Here is a 14,737-nt window from a genome sequence, read left to right on the forward strand (position 1 = left end):
GCGGCGCACCGTGTGCGTCATCGTCGCGCGCGCGCGCTCAGCATGGCGTCATCGCGGCGCGCCTCGCCGAGCTGCTCTGAAGGCTGGTGGGCGCAGATGGCGGCGGCGGCGGAGGCGGGCAGTGACGCGGGGCCTGCGCAGGAGCTGCTGGCGGCCTGGAACACCGTGAGCACCGGGCTGGTGCCTCCGGCCGCGCTGGGACTGGTGAGGCCCGAGTAGAGGGCGACGGGCCGGCGCGGGGTGCCTGGGGCCCCGAGCCCGCCGGCGCCCATCCTGGCTTCCCTCTGTGTTCCACAGCCCTTCCCTCACGTGGGCCTGCGTCCCTGCGACGAATGGCGGCGGGGTTCTCGTGGCCTTCCATCCGCGCTGTCCCTTTCCCGCTTGTCCTCACCTGTCTCCACCCTCTCCGTCTCTGCGCTACGTCCCCTTCTCCTCACGGTTTTCTGTACTGCAGGCGTCCTCCCGGACTAGCGGTGCCGTTCCTCCAAAAGAGGAGGAGCTCCGGGCGGCGGTGGAGGTGCTCAGGGGCCACGGTCTGCACTCGGTCCTGGAGGAGTGGTTCGTAGAGGTGCTGCAGAACGATCTGCAGGCCAACATCTCCCTCGAGTTCTGGAATGCCATCTCTCAGCGCGAGAACTGTGCGGACGAACCCCAGTGCCTTCTGTTGCTGCTCGATGCTTTCGGTCTCCTGGAGAGCCGCCTGGATCCCTACTTGCGTAGTCTGGAGCTTCTGGAGAAATGGACTCGCTTGGGCTTGCTGATGGGCACCGGTGCTCAGGGGCTTCGGGAAAAGGTCCACACCACGTTGCGGGGCGTCCTGTTCTTTTCCACTCCCAGAGCTTTTCAGGAGATGATCCAGCGCCTCTATGGACGCTTTTTGAGAGTTTACATGCAGAGTAAGAGAAAGGGGGAAGGAGGCACAGACCCCGAACTGGAGGGGGAATTGGACAGCAGGTATGCCCGCCGCCGGTACTACCGCCTTCTGCAGAGCCCCCTGTGCGCGGGGTGCGGCAGTGACAAGCAGCAGTGCTGGTGCCGCCAAGCGCTGGAGCAGTTCCACCAGCTCAGCCAGGTCCTGTGAGTACTTGGCCTGCGTGTCCTGTGTCCCTGTCCCTCCTGGCTCCTGCTTGCCCCTCTGAGTCCAGCCGGTCCCTGCAAAGAGCTGGTGAGCTGGCTGGGGGTGGTCTCTGCCACTCGCCTTGGTCGCCACTTCTCAGGATGTGTGCGCTCTGAGTTTATACTTCTTGTCCTTGCCATAGGTGGATCTGTCATTCACCCGGGCTCAGGATTTTGTACTTTGCTTACGCTAAGATTCCATGATTCTAAGTTTTCCGGACTGTGCAGAATTCTGCTGTGCCTACTGTAGACTCTCAGAAGTGGAATGATGTTTGTCTTGGAATTGAGAAAAGTACGCTTGCTATTTCTGCTCTGTAGAGCAAGTCAGAGATTAGACCAGTGTGCTGGGCCAACTGATGGCCCTTCTAGCCTTCTGAGGAGGGAAGGATTCTATTGTCAGACCCAGTTCCTGTCGTAGGGGGTCCCTGATTCTCCGTGGGTGCTTACTTTTATAAGATATCTATTTTCCTTTTATTTATTTGGCTGTGTTGGGTCTTGGCTGCGGCACATGGGATCTTTTGTTGTGATGCATGGACTTCTCTCTGGTTGTGGCATGGGGGTTCAGTAGTTGCAGCATGGGAGCTTAGTTGCCCCATGACATATGGGATTTTAGTTCCCCGACCAGGAATTGAACCTGTATCCTCTGCATTGGGAGGATTCTTAACCCCTGGACCGCTCGGGACATCCCGTGGCTCCTTATGATGATTTTGTCAATTTGAGTGAAGTGGCAGCTTCACTTTGTACTTTGTACTTTGTCAGTCTTCTCCCGGGACTGAGGTGGGGCATGTCCACAGAAGCTTTGTTCTCTTGGGACTTTCTGCCATCACGGGTCAGGATCAGCACCGAGAAGCAGAGACTGCTACATCTGTATCCATGTGGCCGGAGTAGTGACGTCTTTAGCTGTTGTTTGAGGGCCGTTGTTAGGAGATGAACGAGGCCTTGGCCTCAGTAGCCAGAGATGCTGACCCCTTGGGGAGAGCGGGAGGTGCCTTATCGGTGCTTTGTCATCTCGGCGGCTCTGCCTTGAATTCCCCGGTGCAGTTTTGCCCCAGCGGGAGGGCTGCAGGAGGCGCGTGCTGAGGGTGCGGGGCGGGTGCGTGTGCTGTGCACTCCACTGGCGGGGCTCTCCTCCAGGCACAGGCTCAGTCTGCTGGAGCGGGTCAGCGCCGAGGCTGTGACGAGCACCCTGCACCAGGTGACCCGGGAGCGGATGGAGGACCGTTGTCGGGGCGAGTACGAGCGCTCCTTCCTGCGTGAGTTCCACAAGGTGAGGCCCCGCCACCTGTGGACAAGAGAAGAGGTTGCTGGCGAAACTGACTAGACGCCTTGGCTTTAGAAGCGGGCGGAGTGTGGTGACCTGGGTGAATCAGGACGCTGCTGGTGATTGAAGCTGTCTTGGTGCTGGGTGGAGGCTGGTCATCCTGGGCCCACCCTGGCGCCAGCAAGGAAGAACCTGTGACGTGCTTCGTGAGATCTGTGCAGGGTCACATGGCCAGAGGCAGCCCCAAGGTCTGGGATGTCCCAGCGAGGGGCCTTGGGGCGTCCGTGCTGTTGGGGCGTGGCCTGGGGGCTGCCCTGGGCTGCACAGCGTGGTGGGAGGGCTGGGCCCAGCCGTGGGCCTCTGAGCCGGCCCCACTTCCCACCCGCCCCGCTCTGCTGTGTCCTGCCGCCTGTCTCCTGAGGACGCAGGTGTGCTGCGACGCTGAGGGTGGGGGTGGTGTTCAGTGCAAGGGTCCCTGCAGTGGGGTGTAGCGCACACCCGGAGGCCCGGGGATAGCTGTGCTGTTCCAGATGGCAGACTGTCCAGGCCATCTTGCCAGCGGCTGGGTGCGCGGTCCCCAGGGCGTGTCCATCCACTCAGACGCAGCTGAGAGCACTCTGTGAGAGCTACTGCGGCCGGAGATGAGCCTGGTGCTAGTGTGCAGGGGCGGGCGGGGGGGGCTGGGTGTGTGTTGGGGGAGGCCCCTTTAGGCCCCCATCTGCTGATTTCACTGTGCTCTTGGTCTCAGACAGGTGGCCTGGGGTTCCCAAGGCCCAGCCTGCGGCGGGTAGCTGTACCTCTGCCCTGGGCTTGGCCCCTGGAGCCCCACACCTGTGCTCTCCCGACAGTGGATCGAGAGAGTGGTCGGCTGGCTGGGCAAGGTGTTCCTGCAGGACGGCCCCAGCAGGCCCGCGTCCCCAGAGCCGGGCCCCATGCTGCGCCGATGGCGCTGCCACGTGCAGAGGTTCTTCTACCGCATCTACGCTGGCCTGCGCATTGAGGAGCTCTTCAGCATCATCCGAGGTCGGCCCGCCCGCTGGGAGCCCCTTCCCTCGCCTCTGCCCTCAGCCTGGGCTGGGGGTCAGGGACACCCGGGCCCCGCACAGCGTCCGCATTGGGCAGGAGAGGCGCTGTGTCTGCCCCCTCGCTCTGCACTGGCCCTTGGGCTCTGCTCCGCCCATCTGCCCCTCGGGGTGGCTGTGCTCAAGGGTGCGGGTCCCAGAGGGCACAGGGGCCACACCAGGCCCCCCGCAGGGCCTCTCTCTGCGGCCTGTGGAGGTGTGGCTGCTCACCCTCCAGGCCTCCGTCCAGCTGTCTGTGGGCACACCACGTGTGCACATACCAGGACCAGCCCTTCCCCACAGACTTCCCAGACTCGAGGCCTGCTGTGGAAGACCTCAAGTACTGCCTGGAGAGGACCGACCAGAGGCCGCAGCTGCTTGTGTCCCTCAGGGCCGCCCTGGAGACGCGGCTGCTCCACCCAGGTGCCGCGGCAGGCCCACCCACCTTTGCCCTCAGGGCCCAGACCCGGGACCTGCACGTCACCTGACCGGGGTGTCTACCTCCGCGTCATTGTGTTGCTCGGGGTCTCCCATCCCGACTGCAGGCGTGAACACGTGTGACATCATCACCCTATACATCTCCGCCATCAAGGCACTGCGCGTGCTGGACCCGTCCATGGTTGTCCTGGAGGTGGCCTGTGAGCCCATTCGCCGGTACCTGCGGTGAGCACGGGGCAGCTGAGGGAACCCTCAGGGCCCACAGCCCCACTTGTGCAGCTGAGCCCCCTGCAGGCCTTGGTGGAGCGAAAGGACGTGGTCCTCTGAGCGCCAGGTGCCCTCCCGGGCCGGGCAGCCCAAGCTGGGCACCTTCCTTTTGCCATTGCTGGCTCTGGGCCTGCAGCTCAGGGTCACCACACCTGTATGCAGGTCCAGGGCCAGGTCAGCACAGACAGACACACAGGCTCAACTTTGCCTCGTTGCAAGCTGGCCCAGGGCTGACGGGAAGGATCAGTCTCGTGTTGGCCTTTTCAACCCGAGGAACAGAGCCTCTTGACTCTTGGCCAGGGAGCGCAGCCAGCCAGGAGCCCCTGGGAGGCAGTAGAGACGAGCCTGCTGCCCCCTGGCCCTGCGTGGCCTGGCCCGGGTCTGTCCTGTCATCTCAGCCCCGGATGCAGGAAACGGTGGCCTTTTAATTTTGGGGTTGGCAATGGAATGATGGTCTTGCCTTTAACATGTGACTTTTGGGTGCTGCCTGAGGGGGTTGGTGGGGTTACGGGGGTTAGCTGGAGCAGGCAGCGAGGGCTTGTGTCCACCAGGACGCGGGAGGACACGGTGCGGCAGATTGTGGCGGGGCTGACCGGGGACTCGGATGGGACGGGGGACCTGGCTGTTGAGCTGTCCAAGACGGACCCTGCGAGCCTGGAGACCGGGCAGGACAGCGAGGATGACTCTGGCGAGCCGGAGGACTGGGTCCCTGACCCCGTGGACGCAGATCCAGGTCAGTGGCGGGCAGCCCTGCGAGGCCTGGGGTCATTGAGGGGCCCAGTCGGGTTGGAGCTCTGGCCTCCAGGTTGTCGCTGCATGTCTCGAGCTTGAGGAGGCCCTTGGTCCGTGCCCGACCTGGCCTGGTTCCCCAGGGTGCTTCCCCTGGCCAGCTGGGCCCACGTGGGCAGTGGCCCCATCAGAGCCCAGGGCTTGCCCTGCCTGCCGCGCTCCCCCCCAGCCCCAGCCCCGGCCCTGCTGCTTCCGCTGGAGGAGGGGCAGGTTCTGCACGTCTGCACAGGGGACCCAGAGCCAGGCCTCACATGGGGGTGCAGTGGGCAGGCCGCTTGGCGCAGACAGTGCCGCCTCCATGTCTGAGGTGCCTGTGTGCCTGGCCTCCAGGGAAGTCCAGCTCTAAGCGGCGCTCCTCGGACATCATCAGCCTGCTGGTCAGCATCTACGGCAGCAAGGACCTCTTCATCAATGAGTACCGCTCGCTGCTGGCCGACCGCCTGCTGCACCAGTTCAGCTTCAGCCCCGAGCGGTGAGGCCTGCGGGGGGCGCCCCGCGTCCGAGGGAGGCTTGGCCCTGACTCAGGACGGTTGTCTTCTGTCGCGGTCCCCAGGCCCGGCAGGGACCAGCTTGTGCTCGACCACTGCCCCGGGTGCCTGGGGACCGCCTGGGAACTTGGAGTGGCTGCTCCTAGGGCTCCCGCCTGGCCTGCTGGGCTGGGGACATCCCTGCTCCGGGGACGGGGGTGCAGGCTGGTGGGTGTTGCCCTGCAGGGGCTGGCTGGGGCAGAGGCGCTGCACCCCTCAGAGATGCATCCTTACAGGGAGATCCGTAACGTGGAGCTGCTGAAGCTGCGCTTTGGCGAGGCCCCGATGCACTTCTGTGAGGTCATGCTCAAGGTGGGCACCCGGGCTCCGCACAGCCACCTGGTCCCCCCCCCGCCCAGACCCTCAGGAGGCCTGTCTCCCCAGGACATGGCGGACTCGCGCCGCATCAATGCCAACATCCGGGAGGAGGACGAGAAGCGGCCCGCCGAGGAGCAGCCGCCTTTTGGAGTCTACGCTGTCATCCTGTCCAGCGAGTTCTGGCCACCCTTCAAGGATGAGAAGCTGGAGGTCCCCGAGGACATCAGGGAGGCCCTGGAGGTCTACTGCCGGAAGTACGAGAAGCTGAAGGTAGGGCCGCGCTGCTGGGAGTCCTCGTCTGTGCTCCGGGACCCGTGCCCTCCGCTCTCTCCCGGGACCCGTGTGTGCATGTGCACGCACCTCCTCGTGTGTGCACCTGCCCGTTCGTGTGTGTGTGCGCCCTCTGCGCTCTGCTGTGCCTGATGCTGCTGGCGTGAGTCTTGACCCTGAGCTGCCTCTGCAGCATCCACCTGCTTGTTCTCAGAACCCGGGGCTGGCAGCCATGCTCAGCCCAGGACACCTGCCGAGTCCCCTCCGTGGGTGTCTCCAGGGAGTCTCCTGGCTTCTCTTGTGGTGTTTGGCGGCTCCTCTGGGTTTGCTGCGAGCCGGCGCCAAGGAGGGCTGGGTGCGGCTGTTAAGGCTGAGGACCCGAGGTCCTGAGTGGGGAGAGGCTCAGCGCTGGAGAGCTGATCCCAGGGGCTTCCTTCCAGAGCCAGGGGAGCCCGCCTGTGCACCCCACCTCAGCCCCGCACACCCCTTCCTGGCTGAAGACATCTAAGGGGCCCTCCCCAGCCTCCCTCTGTGCCCCAACCCGCCTGTCAGGAGAGGCCCCACCGGCTTCCTCCAGGGCGTCCCCCTGGGTCCGAAGGCGGACTCAGACACGGACCCCTGCTCAGGCTGGTGCGCCCGATGAGACGGCTGCCCTCCAGCTGGATGCTGGAGCGCCTGGGGGGGAGCTGGGGCAGTGCCACGGGGCCTCTGCTCCCTGCAGCGGGTCTCCTGCCTGAGGTGGTGCCGCACATGTGGGGGTGCTGTGCCCTCTGCCGCTGGCCGTACCGCTGGCCCGCACAGACCCGAGCTGCAGTTGAAAAGGTATGGTTTGGAGCCGCAGCACCTGGTTAGGACCTGGCCAGCTGCCAACCGTGGAGAGCTTCAGTGTCATGCCCCCTTCAGAGCCATGGGGGCTGCAGGCAGCGCTTGGCCCAGAGTCACCCCGCCGGTGTCCCCGGTGGTGGCCGTGACAAAGCCCACAGACAGGTGCCTTAAACATAACGGAGACCTGCTCCCTCGGTGGCGGCATCTGCTGAGGGCATTTGTGATGCCAGCAGAAACTCAAGTCAGGGTGTTCGCAGGGCCTCGCCCCCTCCACAGGCTCCGAGAGAGGATCCTCCGGCCTCGCGGTGGCCGAGCTCCACGTGCTCCTGGCTGTGGGTGTGTCACTTTGAGCCCGGCTTGTGTCACCCAGCCTCTCCCAGTGTCTGTGTGCAGAGTCCCCTCTTCCTCTGAGGACCCCAGGCCCCGCTCCGTGTGACCACACCTTAGCGAGCTGCCTTTAGGGACCCAGGCTAGCATCCCTGCCCTGCTGCTGAGGCCTCAGCCTGTGGGTGTCCATGCAGGTCTCTGCATCCAGCGCCCAGACCGGGGCACCCACGCCTCTCCTGGGCCTCCTGTGCTGGTTCCGGGACACTGCGGCTTGATGTGGCTTTGACACAGCTCACCTCTCGGGCCCCGTGGCCCGCAGAGTACGTGGCATGGAGTGCTCCTTTGGGCTCGCCAGTCCTCCTCGGTTTCCCCCTCGATTCACACGAGCGGTGAGGAAGCTGCAGGCTGCACTTCCCACGCTTCACTTGGAAATCTCAGCCCAGTGTCCCGCGTCTCCCTCCAGCCCTGCTCGCCCCAGCAGAGCTCATCTCTGCTGCTCTTTCAGCGGTCGCCTTGCAGTCGTTTCCCGTGGCGCTGCAACAGGCCTCACCAGAAGGGCCTTTTTGGTCATGTTTCTCCCAGTAGTCTCCCCAGGGCAAACCCGGCTTTCACGAGCACGCAGCTCAGAACGTTCCAGTCCTCCCCTCCCCCAGCGCCACAACCACAGCCGTGTTTCTGGGGAAGGTGTTTGCTCCGGTGGCACCCTCCGCCCGCGCTGCAGTCCACTGCCGTCCTGCGGGGCCATGGCAAAGCCCACTTGCCAGGTGGCAGAGCTGTAGGCCCTGCTCCTGGCCCTGCAGGCCGGGTCTGTGATGGAGGGCGGGGCGGGGCTTCAGGCGAGTCCCTCCCCCATCTTCCAGCTCCGCTCTGCTTCCTGTGTCTGGTACCACCCTCCCTCTGACCCGTACACCAGTCTATTAGGTTAGGTCCCACGTCGCTCCCAGACCTCGCCTTCCCTACCGACATCCGCAGGTCAGGTCACATTCTGAGGTCCTGGGATCAAGACGTGGGCATGTCTCATGGGGACACGGTGGCTTGGCTCTTGGGTGCTGCTGACTGAGGGGAGGGAACTGGAAGCCCACCGGGTGCTCGTCTGGCTGCCACTGCAGCTGCCACCTGCCGGGTGGGAACTGGAGCCCTTCCCCGCCTGCTCCCGGGTTGTAAAGCCTGGTCCAGCGGGACCCGCCAAACGACCTGCGCTGATCCCGCCCTCCCCAGGCCATGCGGACGCTCAGCTGGAAGCACACCCTGGGCTTGGTGACAATGGACGTGGAGCTGGCTGACCGCACCCTGTCTGTTGCAGTGACCCCGGTGCAGGCTGTGGTCTTGCTGTATTTCCAGGACCAAGGTGAGCTCCCCAGCCGTGCCCCACCCCCGATCCCTCGGCCACGCCCCGCTCCCCGAGGAGGGTGGGCGGGCCCGGGTGGCTCCCCGCCCCCAGCCCCTCCCCCAGGCTCTGCCCGTCCCGCCAAGCTGGGCCCGTGAGGCCGAGGGGCACAGCCGAGTCCGCCTACCCACACCCCGCCGCCTGTCCGCAGCCAGCTGGGGCCTGGAGGAGCTGAGCGAGGCGGTGAAGATGCCGGCCGCGCTGCTGCGGCGCCGCCTGTCCGTGTGGCTGCAGCAGGGCGTGCTGCGCGAGGAGCCGGCTGGCACCTTCTCGGTGGTGGAGGAGGAGCGGCCGCAGGACCGGGACAGCATGGTGCTGGTCGACAGCGACGACGAGAGCGACTCGGGCCTGGCTTCGCAGGCTGACCAGAAGGAGGAGGAGCTGCTGGTAAGACCGGCCCGCCCGCGGGGGCGGGGGGCGGGGGGCGGGGCGGGGCGGTGTAACCGCGGCTGTTCCCCCAGCTCTTCTGGACGTACATCCAGGCCATGCTGACCAACCTGGAGAGCCTGTCGCTGGAGCGCATCTACAGCATGCTGCGCATGTTCGTGGTCACCGGCCCCGCGCTGGCCGAGATCGACCTGCAGGAGCTCCAGGGCTTCCTGCAGAGGAAGGTGCGCGACCAGCAGCTCGTCTACTCCGCCGGCGTCTACCGCCTGCCCAAGAGCTGCGGCTGAGCCGCGCCAGGCCCCGCCCGCCCCCCGAGTGCGAGTAAAGAGACGGTTCTTCATCCTCTGTGTCCTGTCGGTTCTGTGGCCCCAGGGACGCGTGCTCAGGCCCTCCCCCGCCACCGACTCTGGGCGTGTGCTCCAGTTCTGCACACTGGCCTCCCCGCAGCCAGGCAGAGCGGGTTCCCCCAGGAGGGGGAGCTGCACACCTGTGTGGGCTCCAGGCTGGGAGGAGTCCTGGCACGTGATTGTCTGGTCACCGTGGCCAGTGGAGGCCCACGTCAGGCTCGTGGCTCCGGCCAACTGGGAAACAGACCTCCTGGATCTCCCCCCAAGGGCCCCCAGCTCTGGCCTTTGAGAGAACTCCTCGGGGTCCCCCTCCCTCTACCCGGCCTGAGGGTCCAGCCCCCCCAGTGCTGGGCTGAGAGCCCCAGGGCGGCTCCCGTGGCCTTGGGGTGCTGTCAGAACGTGTGAGGCGGGTGGGCAGACAGGCGGCCCCTGGGAAGCCGAGAACTCGCGTCTGCAGCACAAGCAGCTGCCAGCGTCCCCGCTGTGGTCCAGCAGGCAGTGTTGGGGTCTGACAGTGAGGCCTGCTTCCCGAAAGACCCACCCCTCCCACGCCCCTGAGGTGTGGTCAGGGCGCCCGGGGGCCTGGCTGTTCCCCTCTGGAGAGGCTGGGCCCAGGGAGGCAGCCACCCCCAGGGTTGCGCACAGGCCCTGTCCAGCCACTCTGGGGGCCCAGCACTGGCCTCGCCTCAGCTCCCGGGAGGCGGTGGGGTGGGTGTTGGCGGTGCCAGGCCCGAGGCCTTCGAGCTGTGCTGGGCACTGCAGCCCAACCTTCATCCATCCAGCTTGTCTGGCTGGACTCGCTCAGGCCTGGTGGCACTGCTCCCCAGGTGACCAAGGCCCTTCAGGACAAGTGTCTCCACTGCCCCGTCCTCCACAGGGCACGCCCGGCCCCCAGGACCCCCTGGCTCCCTTAGTCTGCGCCCCAGCGCCCCCACCCGTCCTGTCCTGCTCGAGGGCCCCAGTGCTGGTTCTGCTTCCAGGGCTCTTTTTTTTTTGGCCACACCAAGAGTCATCTGGGGGTCTCAGTTCCCCAATCAGGGGCTGAACCCGAGCTGTGGCAGGGGCACCCGGAGTCCTGACCGCTGGGCCACCAGGAGCTCGCTCTAGGACGCCTCCTTACGCCCCAGGGTGGGGCTTCCCGTGGGGTTTGAAGGAGGATGTGGAGGGCCTAGCAGAGCCTGAGTGGTCTGCGGACGCTGAGAGGCCAGCAGGTGTCCCCCTTGGACTCGGCCTGCCGGGGGGCTGTGCTGTGGTCATGGGAAGAGGACTTCCTGCCTGGCACTGGGCTGGGCCTGTCCTCCTCGTCCTAGACCGGGTGAAACCGGCTGGACCGGCCTGGCAGGGTGGCAGGTGGCAGTGCCGGCCCCTGGGCGTGGACACACCTGCCCCGAGTCCCCCTGGACTCAGTTTGTGGATCAGTGTGGTGAAACCCAGCATCTCAAGTCCGTGCCTCACTCATCGGGTGCAGAGGTGTGCCAGGAGCCGCCCCCAGGAGGTGGCCCCGTGCGAGGGTCAGGGAGGGCCCCGGCAACCAGGGCTTGGCTGCAGCCCCCAGTGCGCTGGAGGGCCAGGCGTGGGACAGGCCTTTCCTCCTGCGGCCTGAGTCTGCCTGGCAGGCCCTTAGGGGAAGAGGGGGAGGGCTGCGGTTAACCTTGACCTTCCACAAGCCGCACCTGCCTGGTGTGTGGGAAGGTCACACAGGGAACAGACTGTGGAGCTGGCCGTGAGTTCTAACTAACAACACAACTAACCCAGAGCTCCAGACGCTTCGTAGTGGTTTCAGAGCTGCCTGCTCCTCAAAGGTGTTCTGCAAATACTGCCGGGTCCAGGCCCAGGCCTCCTGCTTGTCTCAGTCTTGGGGGGAGAGTGGTGACATCAGTCAGCTGCACCCCAGGCCACCCCCTTACCCCGCCACCAAGCTGCTGCAGCCCTCATTCTGACAAACGGAGGCTGGGGCTTGCCTGCTGTGGCCCTCTGGCTTTCCAGGCCGCCGCCTCCCTGACCCCAGGGGCCCAAGTACAGGTGGTACCGCTTCCCGTGGTCTTCCCCCAAGGCCAGGGCAGCCCCCTGCCGCCCTGCCTCAGATGGCCAGGGCACTCCAGGCTGCCCTAACCAGCCCCGTCCATCCTGGGGTCGCCCACCTGGGGCTCCCTGAGGCCCCCAGCACCCAGGGCAGCGAAGCTCCATGCGAGGCCCTGCCCCCGCCCTCCTTGCCTCACAGCTCCATTGTGAGGTCAGCGCCTTCCGCCGAGCCCCGGCCAGAGGTGTGCGGCGGGCCGGGGGCTGGACATGGCCGCCTGTCCCCAGCCCGGCTCCTGCCTTCCCGGTGGCCCCCTCGGCCTCGTGTGTCTGTCCCTTTTGCTCATCCCTGCTGCAGGTGCGGCCCCCCCAGCCCCGCCCGCACCATCCAGGCCCAGGGGCCACAGGGACAGGGTTCAGGGGTCAGCCACTGGCAGGTGACGCGGGCCCCTTGGCTGCCCGGGCCGTGTCTCTGCAGCCGGAACCTACTGCGAGTGCAGCCTTGGCCTCAGCCGCGAGGCCCTCATCGCCCTGCTGGTGGTTCTGGCGGGCATCAGCGCTAGCTGCTTCTGCGCCCTCGTCATCGTGGCCGTTGGTGTCATTCGAGCCAAGGGGTGCGTGAGTCCCAGGGCTGACTGGCGGGGTGGGGGGGCTGTGGGTCAGGCTGTCCCCCTGGGCTCCCGGTCTCACCGCGTGAGGTCAGCAGGGCCTTGGGAAGGACGTCTCCCAGGCTGGGATGGGGAAAGGTGTGTGGGGGCACCTCTGGAGGCAGCCACGTTGGTCACAGACTCACGCCTTACCTTTGTCCCCCCCACCCCAGTGAAACGTGCCCCGCACACATGGACAGCAGGTGAGTGACCCCAGGAGAGGGCCCCGAGGGTGAGCTGGGCCCTGAGGGTGAGCTGGGCCCCGAGGGGAGGGCCCCGAGGGTGAGCTGGGCCCCGAGGGGAGGGCCCCGAGGGTGAGCTGGGTCCCGAGGGTGAGCTGGGCCCCTGGAGGGGGAGGCCGCCTGGGAGGCGGAGGCCTGGGTGGTCGGCGCTACCCGCAGCCGGCCTGAACTGGGCCGTGGTGCGCAGGATGGTGGGGCACTTCGGGGTGCAGGAAGACCGTATGGACCTGCGCACGGTGCATGTGGAGTCCCACCTCATGGACCCCGACATGGCGGTCCCCATGATGCGGCCCCTGGAAGAGCATGGGCTGATGACCATCACCATGGACTCGACCCTGGAGGAGCCGCCCCCCCCGCCTGAGTAGGGCTTCGGGCGTGGGGGGAGGGGAATTAAACAGTATTTAGTTACTCTGTGCTGTCCTCCCTGGGCCCCTCTGGGGGGTGTCTGTGGTGGGGGGGCCCTGCACACACCTGGTCGCCCCCTTTCTCTTCAGTGGGGTGCCTGCTCTAGGCTCGCACTGTCCACCCTCCAGGCAGGGGTCCACACTCTGGGTGTCTGCACTTCCTGCATGCCTCAGCCTGGCTCCTGCCTGCCCCTGCCTGTGGCTTCCTCCAGTGAAGCCCGAAGGCCCCCGCCCCCACCCCACCCCGGGAAAACGCCAGGACAGGACCTGTGACTCGGCCGAGTCCAGGGAAGCAGCATGTGACCAGAGGACTTGGGCTGATGCCCCTGCCCCACCCACCTGTCTCTTGGAGGTTCCGGGAGAGCCCTTGGGGGACGGGGGGTGGAGGGGGGCAGGGGACTGCCTCTGCTTCCTCAGGGGTGCCGTCCTCCCCCTGGCCCCCACCACATCTCCTGGACCCCAGGCTCAGGGGCCCTTCAGCCGTCCACCATAGGGATGGGGCCGTTCTAGGTGGGGACTGCTGTGTGTGCCCTGGATCACTTGCTGAGTGGAGACGGGGCTGGGGGGGGGGGGGCGGTGCGGGTGACCAGCAGGACGCACTGGCTCCCACGTTGCGTGTCGCTGCGGTGAGTTCAGCGGGGGGAGAGATTGTGGGGGATAGCGTGGTCCAGTTGCTCAGGCCTCCTGGGGTCGCGGGATGGCGCACCACACAGGTGAGGAAGGGGCGCGGTCTTTACAGCGCTGCTGGCCTGGAGCCAAGTGGAGCCCAGAGCTTCGGGACAGGTGGCTGGCAGTGCTCTGCCTCTGGCTGGCTGCCCAGCCTCCGCCCTAGGCGCGGGACCAGCCGTGGGACAGGAACTGCCTGTGCTCAGGCCGGAGAGTTAACGTTTGTGCGGGAGCCGCAGGGACCGACCCTCTCCGGTAACACGCGGACAGCGGACCTCCACGATTCTCCCCATGCGGAGTCCCTCCTTTCCCTCGTGGGGGCCGCCGCCGCCGCTGCAGCTGCTACTACTGCTGTTGCCGTGGCCAGTCTGGACCCAGGTGCCCGCCGCAGCCGCCTCCTGGGCAACCCCGGGCGCCCTAGACTGCCCCGAGGCGTGCGTGTGCGCGCCGGGGGGCCAGGCCAACTGCTCGGGGCGCGCGCTGCCCGCCGTGCCAGGGGGCTTGAACTGGCGCGTCCGCGTGCTGCTGCTGAACCACAACCGCGTGTACGCGCTGCCTCCCGGCGCCTTCGCGGACGCCGGCGCGCTGCTCCGCCTGGACCTGCGCGAGAACGGACTGCGCTGGGTGCACGCGCGGGCCTTCTGGGGCCTGGGCGCGCTGGAGCAGCTCGACCTCAGCGCCAACCAGCTAGAGGCGCTGCTGCCCGGCACCTTCGCGCCACTGCGCGCGCTGCGCGCCCTCTCTCTGGCTGAGAACCGGCTGGCGCGCCTAGAGCCCGCGGCGCTGGGCGCGCTCCCGCTGCTGCGCGCGCTCAGCCTGCAAGACAACGACCTGCCTGCGCTCGCGTCCGGGCTCCTGGCGGGCCTGCCGAATCTCAACACGCTGCGCCTGCGCGGCAACCCCTGGACCTGTGGCTGCGCGCTGCGCCCGCTCTGCGCCTGGCTTCGCGGACACCCGCGGCACGCGCCAGGTGAGCCCTCGGGGGCGCGGACGGGCCGGGCGGGCCGCTACCCCCACAACCGTCTGACGCAGCGCCCGTGTCCCGCAGAGGCCGAGACGCTGCTTTGCGTGTCGCCGGGGCGCCTGACGCTCAGCCCCTTGACCGCCTTCCCGGAGGCCGCCTTCAGCCACTGCGCGCGGCCCCTTGCCGCCCGGGATCTGGCCGTGGTCTACGCTCTCGGGCCCGTCTCCTTCCTCGCTAGCCTGGCCGCCTGTCTGGCCCTGGGCTCCGCGTTCACCGCCTGCGGCGCTCGCCACCGCCGCCGCCACCGCGCCGCCGCCCGCCGCCAGCAGAGGAGGCAGCCGGATCCTGGCCCCCGCACGGCCTCGCCTGCGGCCACCGCCTCTCAAGCTTGAGAGGCTGCCGCCGCCCTCGAACCTCCCCCTACCCGCTTGCCCCCTCCGCACCCCTGACAGGCGTCAACAAGCGACACAGCTCG

The 14,737-nt window shown here is 66.9% G+C and overlaps 3 protein-coding genes across 4 annotated transcripts; all 3 read left to right on the top strand.

Annotated features, from left to right (window-relative positions):
• Positions 1-30: 30 nt before the first annotated feature.
• ANAPC2 (anaphase promoting complex subunit 2) lies at positions 31-9,313 on the top strand. Of its 2 annotated transcripts, XM_043470180.1 has the most exons (13): positions 31-204; positions 455-1,077; positions 2,251-2,383; positions 3,226-3,400; positions 3,742-3,861; positions 3,984-4,101; positions 4,695-4,876; positions 5,263-5,404; positions 5,696-5,771; positions 5,844-6,047; positions 8,418-8,547; positions 8,738-8,973; positions 9,048-9,313. In XM_043470180.1, exons 1-13 carry the CDS (start codon positions 43-45, stop codon positions 9,258-9,260), a joined length of 2,514 nt encoding a protein of 837 aa, XP_043326115.1. In that variant the 5' UTR covers positions 31-42; the 3' UTR covers positions 9,261-9,313. The 2 variants fall into 2 exon arrangements, with proteins under 2 accessions (XP_043326115.1, XP_043326117.1); XM_043470182.1 differs by lacking the exons at positions 8,418-8,547; positions 8,738-8,973; positions 9,048-9,313 and adding an exon at positions 6,143-8,399 and having other exon boundaries at positions 5,844-6,090.
• Positions 9,314-10,740: 1,427 nt separating this feature from the next.
• On the top strand, positions 10,741-12,898 carry TMEM210 (transmembrane protein 210). The gene is made up of 4 exons (XM_043470194.1): positions 10,741-11,697; positions 11,818-11,953; positions 12,160-12,189; positions 12,416-12,898. The coding sequence occupies exons 1-4, from the start codon at positions 11,610-11,612 to the stop codon at positions 12,591-12,593; spliced, it is 432 nt and encodes a 143-aa protein (XP_043326129.1). The 5' UTR covers positions 10,741-11,609; the 3' UTR covers positions 12,594-12,898.
• A 414-nt stretch (positions 12,899-13,312) lies between these two features.
• On the top strand, positions 13,313-14,674 carry LRRC26 (leucine rich repeat containing 26). The gene is made up of 2 exons (XM_043470193.1): positions 13,313-14,268; positions 14,347-14,674. The coding sequence occupies exons 1-2, from the start codon at positions 13,590-13,592 to the stop codon at positions 14,652-14,654; spliced, it is 987 nt and encodes a 328-aa protein (XP_043326128.1). The 5' UTR covers positions 13,313-13,589; the 3' UTR covers positions 14,655-14,674.
• The last annotated feature ends 63 nt before the right edge of the window (positions 14,675-14,737 follow it).

This window comes from Cervus canadensis, chromosome 5 (genome assembly GCF_019320065.1).
Source record: "Cervus canadensis isolate Bull #8, Minnesota chromosome 5, ASM1932006v1, whole genome shotgun sequence".
In the NCBI taxonomy this organism is placed as follows: domain Eukaryota; kingdom Metazoa; phylum Chordata; class Mammalia; order Artiodactyla; family Cervidae; genus Cervus; species Cervus canadensis.